The sequence below is a fragment of the Lepidochelys olivacea genome (assembly GCF_965140295.1).
Source record: "Lepidochelys olivacea isolate rLepOli2 genome assembly, chromosome: 5".
Taxonomy (NCBI): domain Eukaryota; kingdom Metazoa; phylum Chordata; order Testudines; family Cheloniidae; genus Lepidochelys; species Lepidochelys olivacea.
Genome location: NC_140415.1, coordinates 102,204,622 through 102,225,758, shown reverse-complemented (window position 1 = coordinate 102,225,758; position 21,137 = coordinate 102,204,622). Strand labels below are relative to the sequence as shown.

The 21,137-nt window shown below is 39.4% G+C and overlaps 1 protein-coding gene across 3 annotated transcripts in view; it reads right to left on the bottom strand.

Annotated features, from left to right (window-relative positions):
* Positions 1-21,137, bottom strand: part of SMARCA2 (SWI/SNF related BAF chromatin remodeling complex subunit ATPase 2) — a 182,897-nt gene that overhangs the window by 93,663 nt on the left and 68,097 nt on the right. For all 3 annotated transcript variants that reach the window (XM_084628534.1, XM_084628533.1, XM_084628535.1), the window contains exons 11-22: positions 20,351-20,404; positions 18,994-19,124; positions 18,736-18,796; positions 16,549-16,649; positions 16,221-16,368; positions 12,942-13,105; positions 10,197-10,263; positions 9,448-9,558; positions 5,674-5,916; positions 5,228-5,341; positions 1,192-1,299; positions 53-139 (exon numbers count right to left, since the gene is read on the bottom strand). In XM_084628534.1, the coding sequence (XP_084484660.1) occupies positions 53-139; positions 1,192-1,299; positions 5,228-5,341; positions 5,674-5,916; positions 9,448-9,558; positions 10,197-10,263; positions 12,942-13,105; positions 16,221-16,368; positions 16,549-16,649; positions 18,736-18,796; positions 18,994-19,124; positions 20,351-20,404 (1,389 nt within the window). The remainder of the gene's footprint in view (positions 1-52; positions 140-1,191; positions 1,300-5,227; positions 5,342-5,673; positions 5,917-9,447; positions 9,559-10,196; positions 10,264-12,941; positions 13,106-16,220; positions 16,369-16,548; positions 16,650-18,735; positions 18,797-18,993; positions 19,125-20,350; positions 20,405-21,137) is intronic.

Here is a 21,137-nt window from a genome sequence, read left to right as displayed (position 1 = left end):
CATTAGCCATTTATACAGAAAAGACTAAGCAAACTGAACATGACAGCCTTACCTCAATATGCTGAAACATATATGGGTGATTGCATATCTTTCTCAATTGCATGATAGTGTTCATAAGAGTTTTTGCCCCACCTTTTCCCTAAAGGAGGAAAAAATACAAGTCAAATGGCAAAACTGAATTGCTAGTTAATTGAAGACTGTTTAAAATCTGAATTTTTAGAGGGGCATTCTATATTTCTACACCAAAGTTGAAGGCCATCTTGTGCAATGAAATGTCAGAGTTGCACAGGAAACTCCCTGAAGAAGCTATATAGTAAAATGAAGTTGGTTGTCCCCTCAAGTCCATGTGCAACCTCCATTATCAGAGGGGGTGTGATCTAAAAGAAAAAGGTATGGAAGACCTGAAAGCCATGGAAGTGTACTGGGGCCTGGGGTTTGTATCTAATTACAGTGGTCATATTGGGAGGCAATGTTTGTCTGCCATCTAGATTTATGAGGCCACAGACTATGTGATGTCTAAACCCTACAAGTAGGGCATGATTCTGTTCAGCTGTTTCTCATTTCTGCAGTGCCTTCCTTTGGCAGTTACCTGAATCTATCTGTTTCTCTGTCAACCACAAGAACAACACATGGTTCTAAGAAGCTAAAATGTTCTAGAAGTAGCTAATAAGGGATGATGAGTCTTGGGTGGGGAAGGGAAACTAGTACTGGAAATTGGAGTGGGGAGATAGCACTGACTGGACAAGAAGCCTGGGAACCAGGTGGGAAGCAGGAGGATTTAGAGACTCCAGAGGAGTGAGAATAGGACTTTTGGTGTGCTTTTCAGCACTTTTGATAAATAACCTGATGCAGCCCATGGTGCCACAATCCCAGTTATTTTACTCAGGATTCCCTATTCGGTTTCAGCCATTGAGAGAGGTTTTGTAACACTGCACCCAGAAATGCATCTTTACAATTATATATCAAAAACAAGGTTAGGTTTTGCATTGTGACCGGAGAACAAAGACTTTTTTTGTTTTGCACAAACATTTCAGTTGTGGGCAAATTCTTTTCCCAACTGACACATCTGCAGTAGGATATCCCAAAAAGTTTACTTATTTTTTTAATAAGCAGGCTGGTGTTGGCAGTCATACATTCAGTAAACACACCGCCATAATGTATTGTTCTTAAGTATTATAGTTCCCATTGTACCTTCTTGTCTTTCTCGGAGCCATCTGTGAGGAGGATTCCCTTCGCTTGCATATGGCGGTAGAGAATCTTCTGAAGAGCTGACATGTCGCATTTGATCACATATTCAACCTAGTGTGAAAAATAACAGTAAGTAAATGGAGCACAGAGTTTTGCCAGGCTATAATAATGTTAGGATGATTTAACTGCAGGTCTTTCCCCTCATAGGAACACCTGTATCCCAGCAACATCTTACATCTCCCAGGGAGAAAGAGAGAATTGCAAAGTGGTCACCCACACTCTTGGAATCCAGATCCACTCATTTTAATGGTCGTCTCCAAAGTTTCTTTGGGTTCCCTGTCTGCTGTAAATTGTTTGGTCTCTCTGAGCATGAGAATTCAATGATGTTCAGCAAAGAAGCCAAAAAGAGAGATTTTTATATTTTCTCTTTTTATAATTGTATAAGGGCTCTCAAAATGAACGGCCAATAACTTGTGAATTTTCTTTATTACACTTGCAAAATATTTTTAAAAGATCAGTTGTGGTTGTATACCTGTCACAAAACAAATGAGATTCACATTCAGCCCTAAGTATAATGCCATTTAAGAACGTTTGGATGGAAATATGTATTTTCTTTTCTAAACAGACAGGAAAGAATGAGAGAACTGTTCGCAATTATAGTAAAGTGTGGTGTAAACCCAAAAATTCAACTCAGGTAACACTGGCTGAACTAACTCGTCTTTAGTTTGTTCTGATCATGTATCAGTATCAAAGCCAGTAATACAGATAGGTTTTTTTCCTACATAATTTTAAACACACACACTTTTCTACAAAATAACTCATGCATAAAATCTGGCTTGGTATATGCTCTCTGTGTTTTTAATAATTAGACTAAAAATCATAATATGCACTCAAAGCCATATTAATGGCTAGAAATCTTGCAGGATGTGATTAAAAGTAAATCAGCAAGCCACCTAACGTTTAATAAACTGATTAAAATATGATTGGATTATTTTCAGCTCAGAGGATCAGGAGGATGAGGTCACAGATGAGAGGGAACTGAATATTCATTTAGTAGCTTCCTTACCAAGAACCTGTCAGACAAGATGGAACTGTCAATAGCCATCTTGTGTCAACAATTCCAATGCACCACACTGGACTTGAAAACTTTTTTTTTTTTTTTAAAAATAGGGGGATACAACCACAACTCCCCTAAACAAACACAGTTAAGCATTTTATCAATCCCTCTTTTTTAATAAAGCTACCGAATACAGTGGCTCTCGCTGACAGTCAACGGGGAGAAATCTGAACTGCAACAAAAATGTAAATAATGGGATTGTACTGGTAGCAATTCAGTCAAGTCTCAAATCTGAGTATGTTCCAAGCTAAAATTAATTAAAAATGTTGCAAAGGGGGCTGGTATGAACACTGTATGTTGGGAGGGAGGAAGGCATAATAGCAATAACGTTCACAACACTTAATTAAAGATGTGTATTATATGCCCCTTTCATTAAATAAATTGTACTAGTGAGCTGGTTTATATTTTCAAAATGCTGATCCCGATCAATGTTAGTACAATATCACAATAAAAATCATGTAACAAAATATCCCTATTACTACTTACCTTTAATTGTTTTGGGTTTCACTGGGGAGTCAAATATCCCCCAAACTCCATATTTGAAGCCAGAGCTGAATTTTACAGCTGCCCCCTCTGTCTACAGTGGGACAAACTAAAACCCCAGACTCCTCCTACCGCACAACTTTCATTTGGACTTGAATGCTGTGGTTCTCACCTATTTATCTTTCAGCATTTGTGCTGTTTGCATTGTGTTCTGATAAGACAGAGATCGTTAGACTGTCGCAGGCCAGAGAGGAAGAGGTTGACTGAAACATCTTCCCCACACTTGCACAGCACTGGCAAGCCTCACTTCGTAGCCAGAGATCCATAAAGGCTCTGACTATTTCTTGTAATTAACACAGTACGTACGGAAATAAATGTGCCAAGAAATTGATCTAACATAACTAAATACGAAGTCTCCTTGTTGCTGATTATTTGGGAATCAAAGTTCAATCTTGCCAGTTTTTCCATGTACTTCAGTGAGAACAGAACTGGGTCCACAGTAAGCAAGGACCCACTGTGTCACATTTACAACATGAGACGCTGGCGGAATAACAAAGAAAATTAACAGGAAGACCTTTCCAAAATCTTTATGTTCTGTTTTGATTGAATTCATCCATTTGCCTCTATATTTACAGAGTTACATCTTGGGAGGCTGGAAAGCAATATAGGCAGGAGTACCCCTCTTAGTATCTTGACCATGGCCTGGAGAAGCTTGTGCCAGACAGTCACGCCAGAACCGGCGAGCAAAATGGGTGTAATTCAGGACTCCCTTATGCTCCCAGGCTACCTGGCACATATTGTGTCCTCCTGAAGGTTGGCTTCCAGGTCCTGGAGCTCTCTCATCCCAAGCACAGTATAACAGATTGCTAGGGCAGCATTTCTTCTGAATCACATCCTATATTTACAGGTTGCACATAGCGTAGGAAGGTTTATATAGGAACTGCCTGTGACTTGTCTGCTTTCCAGGAGTTTGATCCACCTACCGCATATTGCTACCTAATTTTCTCTGTGTGTGTGATCATTACTAAGGAAGTAAACGGAGGTTTTACACTCTACCTTGAAATGCCCTTGGTATTTTAATTGTAAGAGCCTAAGATTCATGTTCTAATCAAATTGAGCTTCACGTATTTTAAAAGAAACGTGAGGAAGCAAAGCCAGCCTATAAACTGCTTCTCTCTAATTAAGTCCAGGTTAGTTCTGTCTTCTCAGTAAGGTAATGGAGATAGTAGTCCACATATTGCTAACTGTTGTGAAGTTTGGTTGTGACATATCCTCTGCTATCTGCCACATTGATCTTGTGTAATGCAGGAATGGCAAAAAATAGTTTTCAAGGGTCACTTAATATCAGTGCAATGCTGTTCCTTTTTCTCCATCTCTCTCCTCCATTGATTTGACTTCTGAATGTGTTTCAGAGAGCAGAATTTGGGTTGTATATTTCAATCATCTGCCCACTCACACTGATAGAACAGGTTTAGGGGAAGGGAGAAAGTCAAGAGTAATTGATTTCTTTTGCAATACATTATTTTTAGGCTTAAATTTTAGCTGTATATAACTGAAAAGACAGAAATAGGATCAGCATTTGGCAAGGACTTGGTGTGTCAGAAAGGCACAAATGGTTGGATTCCTGTATCCTCCAAATTCAGTTTGGGATTCTAACAGGGTGTAAACTTTGGCACTTGCATATTTATACAAAGATGAAGTAACTTATAGGGTTTATATATGTCTCTTGTAAAATGTGAAATAAACCCTTCCAACTGCAGAAGGAGCCAAGTTGGATTTTTTTAGTTATCTGGCTCTGAAAAATTCTGAGATGCATGATAACCTGGTTAAAAGTTGTGTGTAAGATTAAAAAAACTCCACAAGACAGTATTGGAAAGTTTCTGACTCCCTAATGCAGAATCAGAGTCTGTTACCCTTACTAACATGGGACTTTATGAGTTTCAATTATTTCAATGCAACTACCAGAGAGAGTAAAAGCACTATTTAAGAGAGTAAAAGCGGCAGAATCTGACCCTCAGTAATAAGTCAGGCTGGTTTTTATTAATGCCCTGAATATAAATACTGCGGAAACAAACATTTTATGTAAACCAGTTTTAGCAGACACAGTTAGCTTTAAGCTGTACTAAAACTATATTGTGGACTTTTGTACTGACAGTTTTAGCAAAACTGTCAAACACAGGATTTGGATGAATGACTGAACACACAGGAATCCTCTGCCAACTTCCAAAGTCCTCACCTGTAGCTTTTTCTTCTTTTAAAGGGAAATCTTAGTTAATTTAAAGATTTTTCTTAAAAATTAACTGGTGGCTCTAGGAAGTTTCCTTCTGTAGGATCACCTGAACAGCTATATTGTATGGTGCTTTTAAAAAAGAAAAACAATTGTACAAAAATTTCAGACACTGGGGAACAAGTTTTTCATGAAATCCTCCCCCCACAAACCTTTTCTGGCAGTTGAGATTCAACCTCTTTCTTCAGTCTCCTCAGCAAGAAGGGTCGTAACACTTTGTGGAGACGTCTGATGATCAGAATAGTCTCTTCCTCGTTTAAGTCCACCTTCACAAATGTAATTATAAGAGTTACTACAACATAAGTCAGCGAACTGTGTCATATTATGACTATGTGGGAGATTATACCTCATTACAAATACATGTGCAATATTTACCCCATGCTGTACTCTTGTATTTTATTATTAAACAGGACTCCGAGTCCAGAAAGAGAAATTTAAGTGAAGAATTGTAAAGTTGTAATGAAGGTAACTGTTACATTAGGATTATAATTCTGTGAGTACAAGGGACAGTTCAGATGCTACTCCTACATCATGGGTTCCATTTTGTTTTCATCCTATTGTTTATTTCTGATTAGATTTAAGCAAACCATTCCAGTACCCTTTCTCCAGTCATGGCAAAAGGAGCATTAAACCACTGTTCAAAGGTACTGCAGCTCTTGAAAATGGTGGGGAGGAGGAAGTTGAGGAGAGCCCAAAGTTCAGGCAACTTGTTCTGCAGTGGTGTCCCAGTCAACAGAATCCGTCTAGGGGCCACGTAGTGGGTGTTCAAGACCTGAGTCAGCTTGCAGTGATGGTTCTTCATTCGATGGCCTTCATCTACTATCATATACTTCCATCGAATCTACAACAGGAAAAAATTCTGGCCGAGTTAGTGAACTCAGAAAAGCGACCCTTTGACATGGAGATGAGACACTGCCAGAATTAGTGCTAAGTGCTTCCCACCCGCATTGAACAGGAAAGAGAGGCTGGGTCTTGGCTATTTTAGCTTTAAGGGTAGTTCTTGTTAGGGATAGAAGTCCAATATAGTGTTATCCAGGCAGAAGTGACCTTGTACGTAATGGAGGAGGAACGGAGGCTAAGGTACAACTCTATCTGAGCCTGCAACTGCTAACAGCTCATTCCCCACATTAGGATCTTTCACCGGGTGGTGTCCTTACGAGACCCTAATACTGTAGGGTCAGGGTAGGAGTTATTAGGGGAAGAGGAAAAACCAAGAACTCTAAATGAAGTCATCACAAGTAAAAACTCAGAAGAAGCAAATATACGTTTTCAAACAGGCACATAAAACAGCAACAATACACATTCCTTTAGTTCAGCCAAATCCTTCCATCTAACTTAAGCGTGAGGAAACAAAACAGGGCAATGTAACCAGGGCCATTTCAGGCACTGCAACTTCTTAATGAAGGAAGCCAGCAATGGATGTCACCCCAGGAAATTTCAGCTCCCACCACGGAAGATTTAATGCAGAGTCAGAGCAGATGTTGAAACATGGAGACCAATGCCATCTACAGCCGAAGAGCTGAAGACAAGGAACAAAGGTGGGCAAAAAAAGGAGAGAAAAATACTGCATGCACAATACCAACTGTTGGGATTTAGTATTAATTATTTTTTCATGCATTCAGAGATGTACTAGGCGCCTCCCCAAACGAGTCCAGGCAGCATCTACGCTCCAAAAAGCATGTCAACTACATTGAACATGACAAGTCAGAGTCTTAACAAAAGAGTGAGAGGAAGGGAAAGGAATGACAGAGTGACAATAAGATCACCAGGTCTCTCTTGTTGGTCTGCTTATGTATATCGAGAGTACTACTAATACCTTAGCTGCACATTTTAAAAATACATCCACTACCACTGAGGCATCAATATTCATATCTGTTTGAGAGTTTTTAAACAACAATACTTAGGACACATTTAGATTAAGAAAACTGGATCCTTAGGTGATGTAAATTTTCTGGATATAAAATTTAAGGCATAAGTTATTATGTGGCCACAAATAAAAACCACCACGCAACCAGAAATTTTGTAATAGGGGTCAGTCTCTGCCCAGAAACACAGAACTGGAATAGCAGAGGTCACAGATTGAAGATCAGGATAAATACTATTAAAAAGCGTAGAGAAGATCCAGGGACTCTGCTTTACAGAACAGAGAAACAAATATGATCACACCTTCGGGGGAAAAAAAGAGTTCAAGACAGTTGGTAATTTTTTAAAGAGACGTTATTGTGGGTCCAAGAGCTAACTATACCAATGCGTAGGAAAGACAGTAGTATGGTAAGAGGCCACCCTGGTTTAACCAGGAGATTATCAATGACCTAAAACTCAAAAAAAGACGACACACAAAAAGTGGAAATTAGGTCAAATTACAAAGGATGAATACAAAACAATAACACAAGCATGTAGGGACAAAATTAGAAAGGCACAAAACAAGATTAAACTAGGTAGGAATATAAAGGGTAACAAGAAAGCATTTTATAAATACATGGGAAGCGAAAGGAAGACTGGGGACAGCATAGTCCCATTACCAAATGAGGATGGAGGACAATATCAAAAAACTGCAGCAATGGCCAAAGTGTTAGATGCCTCTTTTATTTCAGTTTTCACACAGACACACACACACGCACACACACAAAAGATAGCAGTGATTGAATAACTAACATAGTGAACATCAGTTTAAATGGGACAGAATCTGAGGCTAAAACATGAAAAGAACAAGTTAAGAATTACTTTGACTAATTAGAAGTCTTCAGGTCAGCAGGGCCTCACGAAATGCATCCTAGAATACTTCAGGAACTAGCTGAAGAGATCTCTGAGCCATTAGGGATTATCTTTGAGAATTCATGGAGAATGGGAGAGAGACATAAGAAGTGGAAAAGGGCAAATATAGTACTTATCTATAAAAAGAGGAATAAGGACAATGCAGGGAATTATAGACCAATCATTTTAACTTCAGTATCCAGAAAGATAATGGAGCAAATAATCAAACATTCTATTTGTAAGCACCTAGAAGGAAATATGGAGCATTCAACACCGATTTGTCAAGAACAAATCACGTCAAACCAACCTAACATCCTTCTTTGATCGGGTAACAAGCCTTGTGAGTGGTGGCAAATGGTAGAAGTCATATATTTTGCTTTTAGTAAGGCTTTGATACTTGTCTCATATGACCTTCTCACAAGCAAAACTAGACAAACATAGCCTAGATGAACCTACTATAAGGTGGGTGCACAACTACCTGGAAAGAGTACTCAGAGTAGTTAGCAATGGTTCACAATTGAGCTGGAAGGGCACATCGAGTGGGGTCCTGCAGGGATCGGTTTGGGTCTGGTTCTATTCAATATTTTCATAAATGACTTGGATAATGGCATAGACAGGACACTTTTAAAGTCTGCTGACAATACCAAGCGGGGAGGGGTTGCAAGCACTTTTGAGGACAGGATTAGAATTCCAAATGATGTTAAAAAAACTGGAGAAATGGTCTAAATTAAACAGGATGAAATTCAATAAGGACAAATGCAAAATACTACACATAAGAAGGAATAATCAATTGCACAAATGCAAAATGGAAAATGACTGCCTGAGAAGGCATACTGCAGAAAAGGATCTGGGGGTTATAGTGGGTCACAAACTAAATATGGGTCAACAAAGTAATACTGTTGGACAAAGCAAACATCATTCTGCAATGTATCAGCAGGAATGTTGAAAGCAAGACACAAAAAGTAATTCTCCCACTCTATTCAGCACTGAGAAGGTCTCCACTGGAGTACTGTGTCCAGTTCTGGGCACCACACTTCAGGAAAGAGGTGGACAAATTGGTGAAAGTCCAGAGGGGAGCAACAAAAATGATTAAAGGTCTAGAAAACATGACCTATGTGGAAAGATTGAAAAATATGGGTTTGTTTAGTCTGGAGAAGAGAAGACTGAGGGGGACAGCGGGGGGAGAGAGACACACACACATGATAACAGTCTTCAAGTATGTAAAAGGTTGTTATATGGAGGAGGGTGATAAATTGTTCCGCTTATCCACTGAGGAGGGGAAAAGAAGTAATGGGCTTAAATTGCAGCAAGGGTGATTTAGGTTAGCCATTAGGAAAATCTTCCTGACTGTACATGTCATTAAGCACTGGAACAAATTATCTAGGGAAGTTGTGGAATCTCCATTATTGGAGGTTTTTAAGAACAGGTGAGACAAACATTTATCGGGGATGGTCTAGATAACACTTAGTCCTGCCTTCAGTGCAGGGGACTGGACTAGATGACCAGTCCTACATTTCTATGATTTCTATGGGCAACGTAATAGAAGTTTCATGCAAGACACAATCTGGTGACATGGAGGAGGGTTTGCAGTTAAGAGATGACAGAAATTAATTTTTACCTTAGCAAGAATGTGTTTGTCTTTTATTATGTATTCGTAAGTAGTTAAAAGAACATTAAATTTTCCACTTCGAAGCTGAGGAACAAGTGAGCGACGCATGGCAGGTGTCCCCTGAAAGTGAAGAGAAAATAAAATAAAGAATGAAAAAATAATTGTTTATAGTCCTCTGCTATTTCTTACAGTCATGGGAAGTAGAGAAAAGGTGTTTGTATGAGTGTGCTAAAAAGCAAAAATCAAACAATGTATTGACATATTCCAGATCCCTTCAGAATGGTTTCCCCAATGAAGACCACGGGAGGGAGAAGAGAAGAGAAAAATTACAGTAACCTCATACCAGGAAACTAGCTGCTGGACTGCAAAGCTCTGTTTATATGGAAGTAGCAGCAGTCAATCTATCTAGTCTCCTTGGTAACTGCTTGACTTTATAGGAACAATTGAAAATACAGTAGTCTAACATGAAAGTATTCAGCAATATACAAAATGTGTCTTATTTATCATTTGTATTACTCTCATCAGAAACCTTGCAATATGATAATTAACAATTTTCTTCTGCATTTCACTATTTGAAAGTAATTATGGTTTATTATAGTAACCTGTTTGGGATGATTAACTGTCACTGTTTAGTACATGATGCACATGACAAAACTTTACAGCCAAACAGAGTTTACAGATTAGCTTGGGAAATGTGGAAGAGGAGGGTCTATTTTTCACTCTTTCAATGTTATACAAATAGAGAAAGCAAATCAAACCTTGTAAGAAATTTTCACCACAGAAGGAGCCCATTTGTCAAATTCATATGTCCAGTTAGATAAAGTCCTAGGTAAGAAATGAAGAATATGAACAATTTAGTATCATATCTAATTATGTTTAAATATAAGGTATTATTTATAACTTTGTCACCTTAATACCTCTTTCACAATGAAAGCTGAGTCCCCAACAAACTTCTTACTTACTTCCATATCTTTGCCTTGAACATGTAGATTGAATATTAAAAAGGAAACTTGCAGATTTTGATACGCTATATGAGCCATCTTCATTTGAGATGTGAGGGAAGAACTGATTTGGGAAAAATGTCTAAGTCTTATTTAGAAATCTGTTTTGGCCCTGATTCAGCAAAGCACTTAAGCACATGCCTAACTTTAGGTTCATGTTAACACACCAACTAAAAAAGTGAGAATAGATGAATCTGCACAGAAAAGACATATCTGTCATCTCATGCTGCTCAGCTGTAACAAGTAAAACTTGGTTTCAGAGTAGCAGCCATGTTAGTCTGTATCCGCAAAAAGAAAAGGAGGACTTGTGGCACCTTAGAGACTAACAAATTTATTTGAGCATAAGCTTTTGTGAGCTACAGCTCACTTCATCGGACGCAACTTGCAACTTCTCAGATATAGCCCCACAAAGCCCAAGGTAAAAGGTATCAGTGCTGTTAACTTGTGATGATGCGCTATTAGCATCCAGCACTACTGTTGTGTCAGTCAGCCACTTATGTACCTTCATTTTAACTATACTAACACACTGAATAGTCTTAAAGAAAGGCGAAAGGAACTGGTAAAATACTTCAGGTCTCAGCTCCTCCCCTTTATAAAACTTAAAAAAAGACAATATCAAGTACTTTAAAAACATCACGTTTCGAGTCTCCATTGTACTCTTGAAAATCGATAGTACAACTTCCTTCCCCTTGGAAACCCTGTATTAGTAACAGGGCTCGGTCTCCAGTCATGCATTTCTCTTTATGTTTGATCCCGGCATCACTAGTGTCAGTAGGATTGTGCACATCTCTGGAAGTTAGTTAATGGTTGCTGCAGCAGAGCCAGAAGGTGGGGCACTTCAAAGTAGACCACATAAGGAATAATAATATTGTGCTAACACCTACAGACCCCAAACAACTGGTAACTTTCTTAGCAACCTTCTAATTAGAATGCCAAAGCCACTCCACAGCCAGTTGTAAGATATGTATCACTTAGGGACAAAACAACACTACAGAAGTTTTACAGTACTCGTGTCAAGGTTCCTTCCCCACTCTGAACTCTAGGGTACAGATGTGGGGACCTGCATGAAAAAACCCGTAAGCTTATTTTTACCAGCTTAGGTTAAAACTTCTCCAAGGTACAAACTATTTTACCTTTTGTCCCTGGACTTTATTGCTGCCACCACCAAGCGTCTAACAAAATATAACCCGGGAAAGAGCCCACTTGGAAACGTCTATCCCCCCAAAATCCCCCCAAGCCCTACCCCCCTTTCTTGGGGAAGGCTTGATAAAAATCCTCACCAATTTGCATAGGTGAACACAGACCCAAACCCTTGGAACTTAAGAACAAGGAAAAAGCAATCAGGCTCTTAAAAGAAGAATTTTAATTGAAGAAAAAGTAAAAGAATCACCTCTGTAAAATCAGGATGGTAAATACATTACAGGGTAATCAGATTCAAAACATAGAGAATCCCTCTAGGCAAAACCTTAAGTTACAAAAAGACACAAAAACCGGAACATACATTCCATTCAGCACAACTTATTTTATCAGCCATTTAAGCAAAACAGAATCTAACGCATATCTAACTGGATTGCTTATTAACCCTTTACAGAAGTTCTGACCTGCATTCCTGCTCTGGTCCCGGCAAAAGCAATACACAGACAGAGAGAACCCTTTGTTCCTCCCCGCCTCCCCGCAGCTTTGAAAGTATCTTGTCTCCTCATTGGTCATCTTGGTCAGGTGCCAGCGAGGTTATCTTTAGCTTCTTAACCCTTTACAGGTGAAAGCGTTTTTTCCCTCTGGCCAGGAGGGATTTAAAGGTGGTTAGCCTTCCCTTTATATTTAGGGCAACTTGATAATGTCTCTTTAAAGCAATCTGTTTCAAGAAACCAACAACCAATTCCTGCAGAGACCAGGGTAGAGCACATTCAGAAAAATCACAATAAAAGGGATGCTGTGCAGAACCGCAGGAAAAGGGGGCAAAATAAGACAAAGAAGAATACACCGGGCAGAGGCTGGAGATCAATGGTTAGGGACAATAAGCAACTCCACATCAGACAGTTACTTATACTATAATTACAAGAAAATCCAGTGTCGTTAAAGGACAACTACCTAATATTTGGTGGGGTGCCTTTTAAAGATCTAATAATAGGCTGCAAGTAGCACTTTAAAAATTGAACAGGGAAAACTGCAGCATGTAATATAAAAAAAAAGAAAGGTACATTTCCTCTTTTGTTAATCATGTCAGGAATAAGTTACACTGAATAAGAGACACTATACAGTTGCCTGCTGAGTGGACAGCAAAACTAATGGAACCAAGTGTTTTTATCATCCATCTGGTCATCCTCACAATGCCAGCCAATCACTGTGGCAAAGTAATCACAGGCTAGATTCAGAGTACATACTCAATGTAGTCCCACTGCGTGCTTCATCTTACCATTAAGTGAAAAACAAGTGCGTGCTGCTAATGAGCCAATTTGCAATGCATAGAAAGATAACAGTGGAATGAATTTCTTTACTTACGAAAGGGGAACAATGATGAGATAGGGGCCATTGAGTCTTTTGTGCTCCATCAGATAAGTGATGAGTGCAATAGTCTGTATGGTCTTTCCTAGCCCCATTTCATCAGCTAAAATTCCATTCAAATTGTTATTATAAAGTGAAACCATCCATTCCAGGCCCTGGATCTGAAATGAAGAATAATCGCTTCAATTATCTGAGAGCTGCACACGTAATTAATCCTAGTGTTACTGAAGTCAGGCTTTCACTTCACTTACTGCTTTGGTGCTTGGTTTCCTTCAACAGTGGATGCACTGGGAACCACCAGCACATAATATCCCATCATATCTGCATGAAAGTCACGGCTGATATTTAGGTCCAATATGGACCAAGCTTCAGAGTTTTGTTTTGTACAAGCAGAAGATTTTTTATATTATAGGCAGAGTTGGTAGCAATGCCTATAGTTGAAGTTGCCTAATACTTTCCATTACAAGATGCTGTTTTTCATTTGCTTACAACTAGAATCCGGTGTTTTTTGCAAATATGAAATAACATAAAATAAAGAAAAACCTATAATATGAAAAAAGTCTGAAAAACTCACCTACAGCATCAGCTGCTGCCCTGTGGGGCGGGCCTGGCTCCCTACTCCAGGTGTTGTGAGCCAGCACATAGTCAAAGCTCTACTCAAGGTTTGTCCCGGCCACTCCTCCATCACGATAGCAGAGGGGAAGCTGGGCCAAATCTGAGTGAGTGCATGCACCAGGTCACAATGCCATGCACCCAAAATTGGTACAGCTGCCCCTATGTCACCATGACACAAGGGCGGTCAGGCCAAACCTGAGCAGCACTGAGACCCAGTGTGCCAAGTCACAATGCCTGGGCTGGCTTCCTCCTTTTCCCCGTGGGTGCTCAGCCCCAGGCCCCGCCCCCACTCCACTCCTTTGCCCAAAGCTACACCCCTCCTCTGCCTGCTCCCACTCTGCCCCCTCCCCCAAGCGTACCCTGTCCCGGCTCCTCCCTCTCCCCCCAGCACCTCCTGCATGCCTCGGAACAGCTGATCGTGGGAGGCAGGAGGTGCGGGGAAGGAGGGAGAGGAATTGATCGGCGGGGCCACCAGCAGTGGGAGGAGTGCGGGGAGGGAGCTGGTTGCCGGTGGGTGCTAAGCACCCACTAATGTTTTCCCATGGGTGCTTCAGAGCTGGAGCACCCACAGAGTCAGAGCCTATGGTGGGAAGCCAGGCCCCGCCCTGCAGGACAGGATCTGCTGCTGCGACATGTGTGTGAGGAGGGCTCATTTTGCAATACCAACCCACAGGGCCTCTTGCTCTCCTTCCACAGGGACAGGACCCAACTCCCCCACCACATGGCTAAAATGGATAAAACAAAATCAAACAAATTTCCTGAAAAATAAAATGAAAAATTAGAAAAATATATAGAGTTTCACAGGATTCTATGTATAACTTAGTCAAATTTGAACTGTTCAGGCTGAAATATTTGTAAGAATGAGATTACAGAAAAATATACTGTGTTGTCCACATAAAAAATTCTTACAGCTGCTTCATTGAGAAGCTCTACCATTCTCCATACTCTGGAGAGGGGACTAGAAATTTGATGGAGCAAGGACTTGAAATTTGGTTATAGCATGGGGGCTGTCACCCTGGTGTAAGGATGTATCTTTTCTTGTCCCCATGAGAATTCACCAAAATTTGGCCAACCAAAAAGTCTCGGGGGGGAAAAAAAATTCACACTTCACACATGCTCTGTAGAGACTTAGTAGAGTTTAACTGCTAAATTCTCAGAAGTTCCAGTCTTTACTGAGCCCAAGAGCTGCAAAGTCTGAGCAGGACTTTGTAATTTCTTTGCCCAGCTGCAGGTGGCTGCTGTGACAGCAGAACAAAGAACAGAAAGACTCACTCCTGTGTTATGAATGTTCCATGCTGGCCCACAGGCAGCACGGAGAAAGAGGAAGTAGCTTGACTGGAATGCAGAGAGGTGAGGAGAGGGCAGGGGAGGAGGGAAATAGGAGCAGAGTGGTTCAGGGAGAGAGACAGAGAGGAGCAGATGGAGAAAAAGAGGAGGGGAAAGGACTGGGGCAGAGGGCTCTATATCCACTAAGACACACTCCCCTCAAGAACCTGGGATTGAACCCAGGATTCCTGAGTCTCACCATTCCTCTATTGTCAGCAAATCCCTGTGAAACTCACGGGCAAAGTGTGCCTCATCCCCCACTTGTGCTGGTCCCCACAGAGAATAACACCCTGCCTGCTACAGCAGCCAGCGACACCATTAACTCAAGCAGTAGAGGCCTGTGCTACGGATCTAGGCCCCAGCCTGACATGCTAGAATTTCTGGGTTTTTAGTTTGCATTTTAAAAAAACTACAAAAAAAGAATTTTTGGGTTGCAAAGTCAATCGGTGAAAAGTTAGGATGTGTAAGAATTAAGGTTGCCCTTCCTTCTAGTGTTCTATGAACACTTAAAAAAAAAAAAAAAAAAGTATCTTCACATCATCCTTGTTGTTTCGATAAGAAAGTATTATTCTCCATTTTTCAGACAAGGAAACTGGAGAAAGAGCCAAGTGGTCAGATTGAAAACAATGCTGAGCACCTGCAGTTCTCAGTAATCTGCTAGGGAACTACAGATACTCAGTGCCCCAAAAAAAAAAGAAACCACAAATGACTTTTCAGAGGCCACAGGGAGTGAGTGGCCACAGGCCACGCAAAGGTACCCACCCCCCAGTCCTATCCTCAGAGCACAATTCTCTCCATAGCCAAACCAACAGCATCCAGAATAAAGAGGTTTCTGGATTCAACTGGTTAGTGCACTGAAATATTAGGGTGGCATTTTATAAAAAGTATGTCACTAAAACAATAAGCAAAAACCCAAACTGGATCACTACTGTTCTCCAATGAAGATGACAATTACAGGTACACTTAGAGCTGATATTATTATACAGGTGACATGTGTGACTTTTCCATTGGGAAGGCAGAATACAACCTTCTTTTCCAGACAATCATTTTCTACCCAAATGGAGATCTTGCAATTCAGTGCAACACAAATCTGATCCACTCAGAGATGAAAGCAGCATTCATTCCTACATACCTTCCTAACGTAGCATAAACTTTTAAATATTATATTATATTATAATATGCTTTACTCAATAAAAGTATATTATACAAATACCTGGCCATCATTATGCAACAGTGCAAAAGTCATGTATAAAGCAAGGGTTAAACTGCAGAATTATAGCTGGCCATAAACTGGTTTTTACAGCTTGAGAAGGAAACTCCAACTCGGTTTCTTACTTGATAATGTTTTAGTGATCCATTAATAAGAAGAGCAGACTGTTTCTCCACCCTCTCAGCAATTGCATGAGCGACTGTATAGTAGGACTGAGACCCTCTAGCACTATATTGCATGCTGTATTCATCATCCACATCTTGTTTGGCTGTCCTAGAAGATAAGTAAAGAAGAGTTATGATGTTATTCACACTATACCAATTTGTTCAGTGCTCTGAACCGTAACTTTTTATTCAAGTGCTCTTAATAAAATTAGGTAACGCAGCTAAAATTAAAGATGGTGTAAGAAATCCACCTCCTTCCCCCACAGAAGGCATTCTAGTGTATACTCACTCAATGATCTGCTTAGCATCCTTCTCAGAAACCTCTTCACTGTTAGGATCCAGAAGTATTTTCTCATCCGCTTCTAATCTACTTGATTCATCATCATCATCCTACAGAGGAGACAACAGAAAAACAGGAGCGGGGACAGAAAAATAGAATAGTAACATTTTTCTTGGTCATAACATCAGCCAGACCTCACTCAGGTTTTTATCAACAGTTTTCACTGGACACCGCTTTACAACGAAAGAAATCCTAACAAGAAAGAGTTATTGGCATCTCTTCTCTTCTGTCAACTGCAACCTTCTTGCTGTGATGTAAGTGAACCAAGGTCAAACTGCAAAACACTTAGAAAACGAATTTTCCCATTTTAATTCCATCGTATTTGAAACAGCTCTTCTTTTCCTGTTCATTGAGAAGATCATATATATACCCTTCTTCAAAACGTACTGAAGATTCATAACATACACTCTATTCATACAAAAAAGCCAATCAAACTGACAAGATCCACTAGTTCTGAGCTGTTTTAGTGTTTTGATTTATTAAAATTATCTTTAAATAGATTAAACTTTTTGTTCCTTATTTATTATTTACCTTCTTTCCAATTAATATTGCAGATGCTGATAAATGGATGAAAGGGTTTCAGATCTTATTGTGGTTTCTCCAAGAATCTCGGTTCCCTTTGAAGTAATGCTATTTTGTAACAACTTAAATTCTTAGCAGCTAAAGCAAATATCCCTATGCCTCCTGTATGCAAACTACTTTTAGAATGATTTCTCCCTTTCTTTCTGTTTGCCACAAAACTGTACCAGTACTGTACACAGAGAGTAGAAGATCTTATCTAATTCTACATCTATATCTACACTACACTACACTCAGGGCCCACTATTTGAAGGTGCTGACAGCCTTTACCACCCTACTAAGGTCAACAGGCGTTATCACTGTCAGCACCCCACAGAGTTAGGTCATTAGGCCTCGATCAGCAAAGCCTTACACACATGCTTAATTGGCCATATTGTGACTTCAGTGGGACTACTCATAGCACATAAAACTAAGTAGTTGTGCAAGCCTTTGCAGGAGCCACACCTTAGTGTGCATTGTTAAATCAATTGTAAAAACATACATTATTTTAAAAGGTGCACAATGCAATTCTATTTGCAACATGTGAAGAAATATCAACTAAGTATAATCTTTGCATCTTGACATATTTAATTTAAGACTCTGCCAATATTTTCTGATTCTAGATTAAAAGAGGATAAAAACAATATTCGAACTAACATGCTGAGTGGTGAGTGAAAATTCCACCATTCTCACCACTGCTTCAGCCCACAGACTAAAAAGAAAATATTTAGAATTGCCCCCAGAAACACATGCGGCTTATTTTTAAGTATTTAATTTAAAAAATAAATAAATAAAACTACTCTAAGGTGAATTTCTCTCTGCTCCCATCATCCCATTTGCAGTAATTGCAGTCGCATTGGCCTCCTTATCCCTAGAGCACACCCAAGATCTGGTGATACAAGGTAGACAAATTAACATATACAGACAAGTCATTGCTTTAATCAGCCCCCTTTTACAGTCTGTTGCCTGAAAGGTCACAGCCAACCACTTTCATTGAAAGATTACCAAGAAAAAAAAAAAGTGGGCTAAGTTGTCAAAAGCTTACATGTAGCTACAAAAACCAAGATCTGTGTATGTCTTCTACCAAATGTTTTTAATACAGTTTTGCTTATTATTGAATCAAACACTTGATTACCACAAACAGCAAATCTGTCTCTTCTGTCCTCCTCCCCCAAAGTTGATAGCTTTTTAATAATAGAAGGATTAAGAAAGTATGTCTCTCAATAGAATTACAAATCTACGCATATGGAGATAAAACAGATTTGACAGATACAAGGTATCAGTTTATTCAGAACAGAGTCACCATATCTCCTGTCATAGAATATTGTTATCAAAAGGAATCTCCTTGTTTGTTCTGAATCATGATTATAAATAACCAGAAATGGAACACATACTCCTCTCTCCTCCTGTATTCCACTAAGGGCTAGTTTTTCTTGTTGGCTTAACAGTCCTTCCAATTGTTTTCACATGTAGTTCCTTTCCTTTATGAGATTTTTTTTTCCCCCTCTGCTCACTAGAGAGAAAATCAAGGTTTCCCCCTCATATGCTCTTAGACATGAAATAAGTAAGTACACATACCTCCTCCTCATATTCAGAGTCACTCTCCTCCTCGCTGTCAGACCTAGGAGCAACTTCATAGCTGGTCCAGAAGACAAAAGAATAGGCGTTTAGAAAAAAAACACACTCAGATTCAATATGTTTCCAAATCATTTTATAAAGAGCTGAATAAATTAAATGAAATAAGGGTGGGTAATGAAACAATGTTTCTCTTGTTATAAGTATCAACAGAAGTGAAAGTAGTCATTAAAAATCCTGTTAGTTTGTTTAGCTACTTACCCAGGATTCATTTCTAACCAAGCATCCAGCTGACTTGCTTTTGGAGCTTCTGGTCCAAGAAGAACTTTGCCTGTTTCAGTGTGAGTCACTTTGACCGGAAGGTCACTCATCTGACTGCTCTCATCAATGGGCTAAAAGTGAAAGCCAATGTCACAGTGTAAGACATCTGAACTTTCTTTCCCACAGAGACAAAGACAGCAAACAAGAGTTTGCAAAGTTAAAGCTTCAAAAGAAAAACAAAGAAACTGAAAACCACAGCAAAAGTGTCTTGGTCAGCACCTGGGCCAACAGTAGGTCACAATATCTCCACAAGTATCAAGCAAAGGCATATCCCAATATTAAGTGTAACTGAACGAGGGGACTATGGAGCCAGAAATATTTACTGGCTTCTCTGAAGAGTTTAGTGTCCAAAGAACATGATGGGAGAAGTTTTCATTTACAATTATTTCTGACAGACAAAGGAGCCATCATGACACAGCACATTTGATCCCATACTAGGAAGGGAACAGATGTGCTTGTCCGATGTAGGCTTATTTCCTACCGATGCGATAATATAATGTGCTATGCTTACAACCATATTTGACAAATAAACTGTGTACTACACAAAGACTTGGTTCTCAAGAAATCCACTTTTACACATAGATGTGGACAAGCTGAAAGGGATTTTCAGAATACTCAGAGATATATACAATGCTCCAAAGACTAGGCTTCAGATCTCTTTAAAAAATGGCTTGTACGGGAGGATAGTTAATCTGGATATATTTTCTCCTGGTTATAAAAATGGATCTTTTTAGGCACTGAAGGGCATAATTTAAGAAGAAAGTTATAGTGACAGTGCATCCTATCTCATCCAAAATCCCTGCTCCAGGTACCTGAATGGAGTGGGTCACAAGTCTAGAATACCGATTAGTCTATTACTGCCAGTAGGAGCCATAGCAAACTTTGGGAAAAATACAGGAAATCAAATTACTTTATAATAAGTTAAAAATTCTCAAATAAATGCTAATTTTACATTTTGATGTTCATTTAAAATGACCAGATCATATTCTATAAAGATAACCTGGGATGACATATTCATCATAATTCTACAGTATGACTTCCAAACACACTTTACTTATACTGTGAAATATTATAAACTGTGTCAATGTGTATTCATAAACTATATCTGCAAATACACATGAGCCTGATCCTCCGACCCTTACCAATGCAAGTAGTTCCATTGTACTTAGTCCCTTGAAGTTAATGTGATTATTTGGGCAAGTAAAGGTTCTGGGATCTGGCTCCCAACCAGCAATAAATAATGTGATTTATTTAGTAGTATCTACTCCTTTGAGAAAAAGGCTTTTAAAATTTTTACCTCTCCATCAGGACCAAGATCAGATCCCATTCCCTCTGCATTCTCTTCTGCCTTCTGAAATGAAAACACAGACAAAAATGTTACATTCAAACTAAGATGAGTATAACCAAGCATGAACTATAAAATAATTTTCATACGTTTTGCTGTTTGTTGCTCCTAAAACAGCTTTGGCTTCCATCCTGGGATCTTAGCAAGAGCTATTTCAGTCTGAAAAGTGACTAGAAATGGTATTGTGGGGTTTCTGTTAATTATGTCTCAATAATTCCACATCAGAGTCACTCAGTTTACAACAACAAGACTGTAGGGCTAGCAGATAGAAAAACTGATTCCCAAGTCAAACTGGAATCTACTCTTCCCATGCATCACCACCAGTAATAAGCATTCTGAAAGTCAAATCATGCCTTAGGTTATGCCAACTAAAGGCAACAGGGCAGCATGAGGGTAAGTGAAAGGCATGATTTTCCCCTGCACTTAGAACTTGGCTAACAATTCTATTCATGATGTGCAAGAAGAAACAGAATCCAGCTCCCCCTCCTGTTGCAATGTTGGCTGTGCACTGCTAACAGGAGTATAATTTTACTTTTATCACTACAGAAAGCAGATTTGACCTAAAATGTACAGGAAGAAGGTCTTTTTAGTAAAAATGGCTATTTTGACAGTCACTCTTTATAGGCTAGCACCATACTTTAAGTAATGCGTTTGTTTAGATGGCAATGTGGGCTAAAACAAGAAAAGCTAACTTTTCTTTAGTCTCTAAGGTGCCACAAGTACTCCTTTTCTTTTTGCA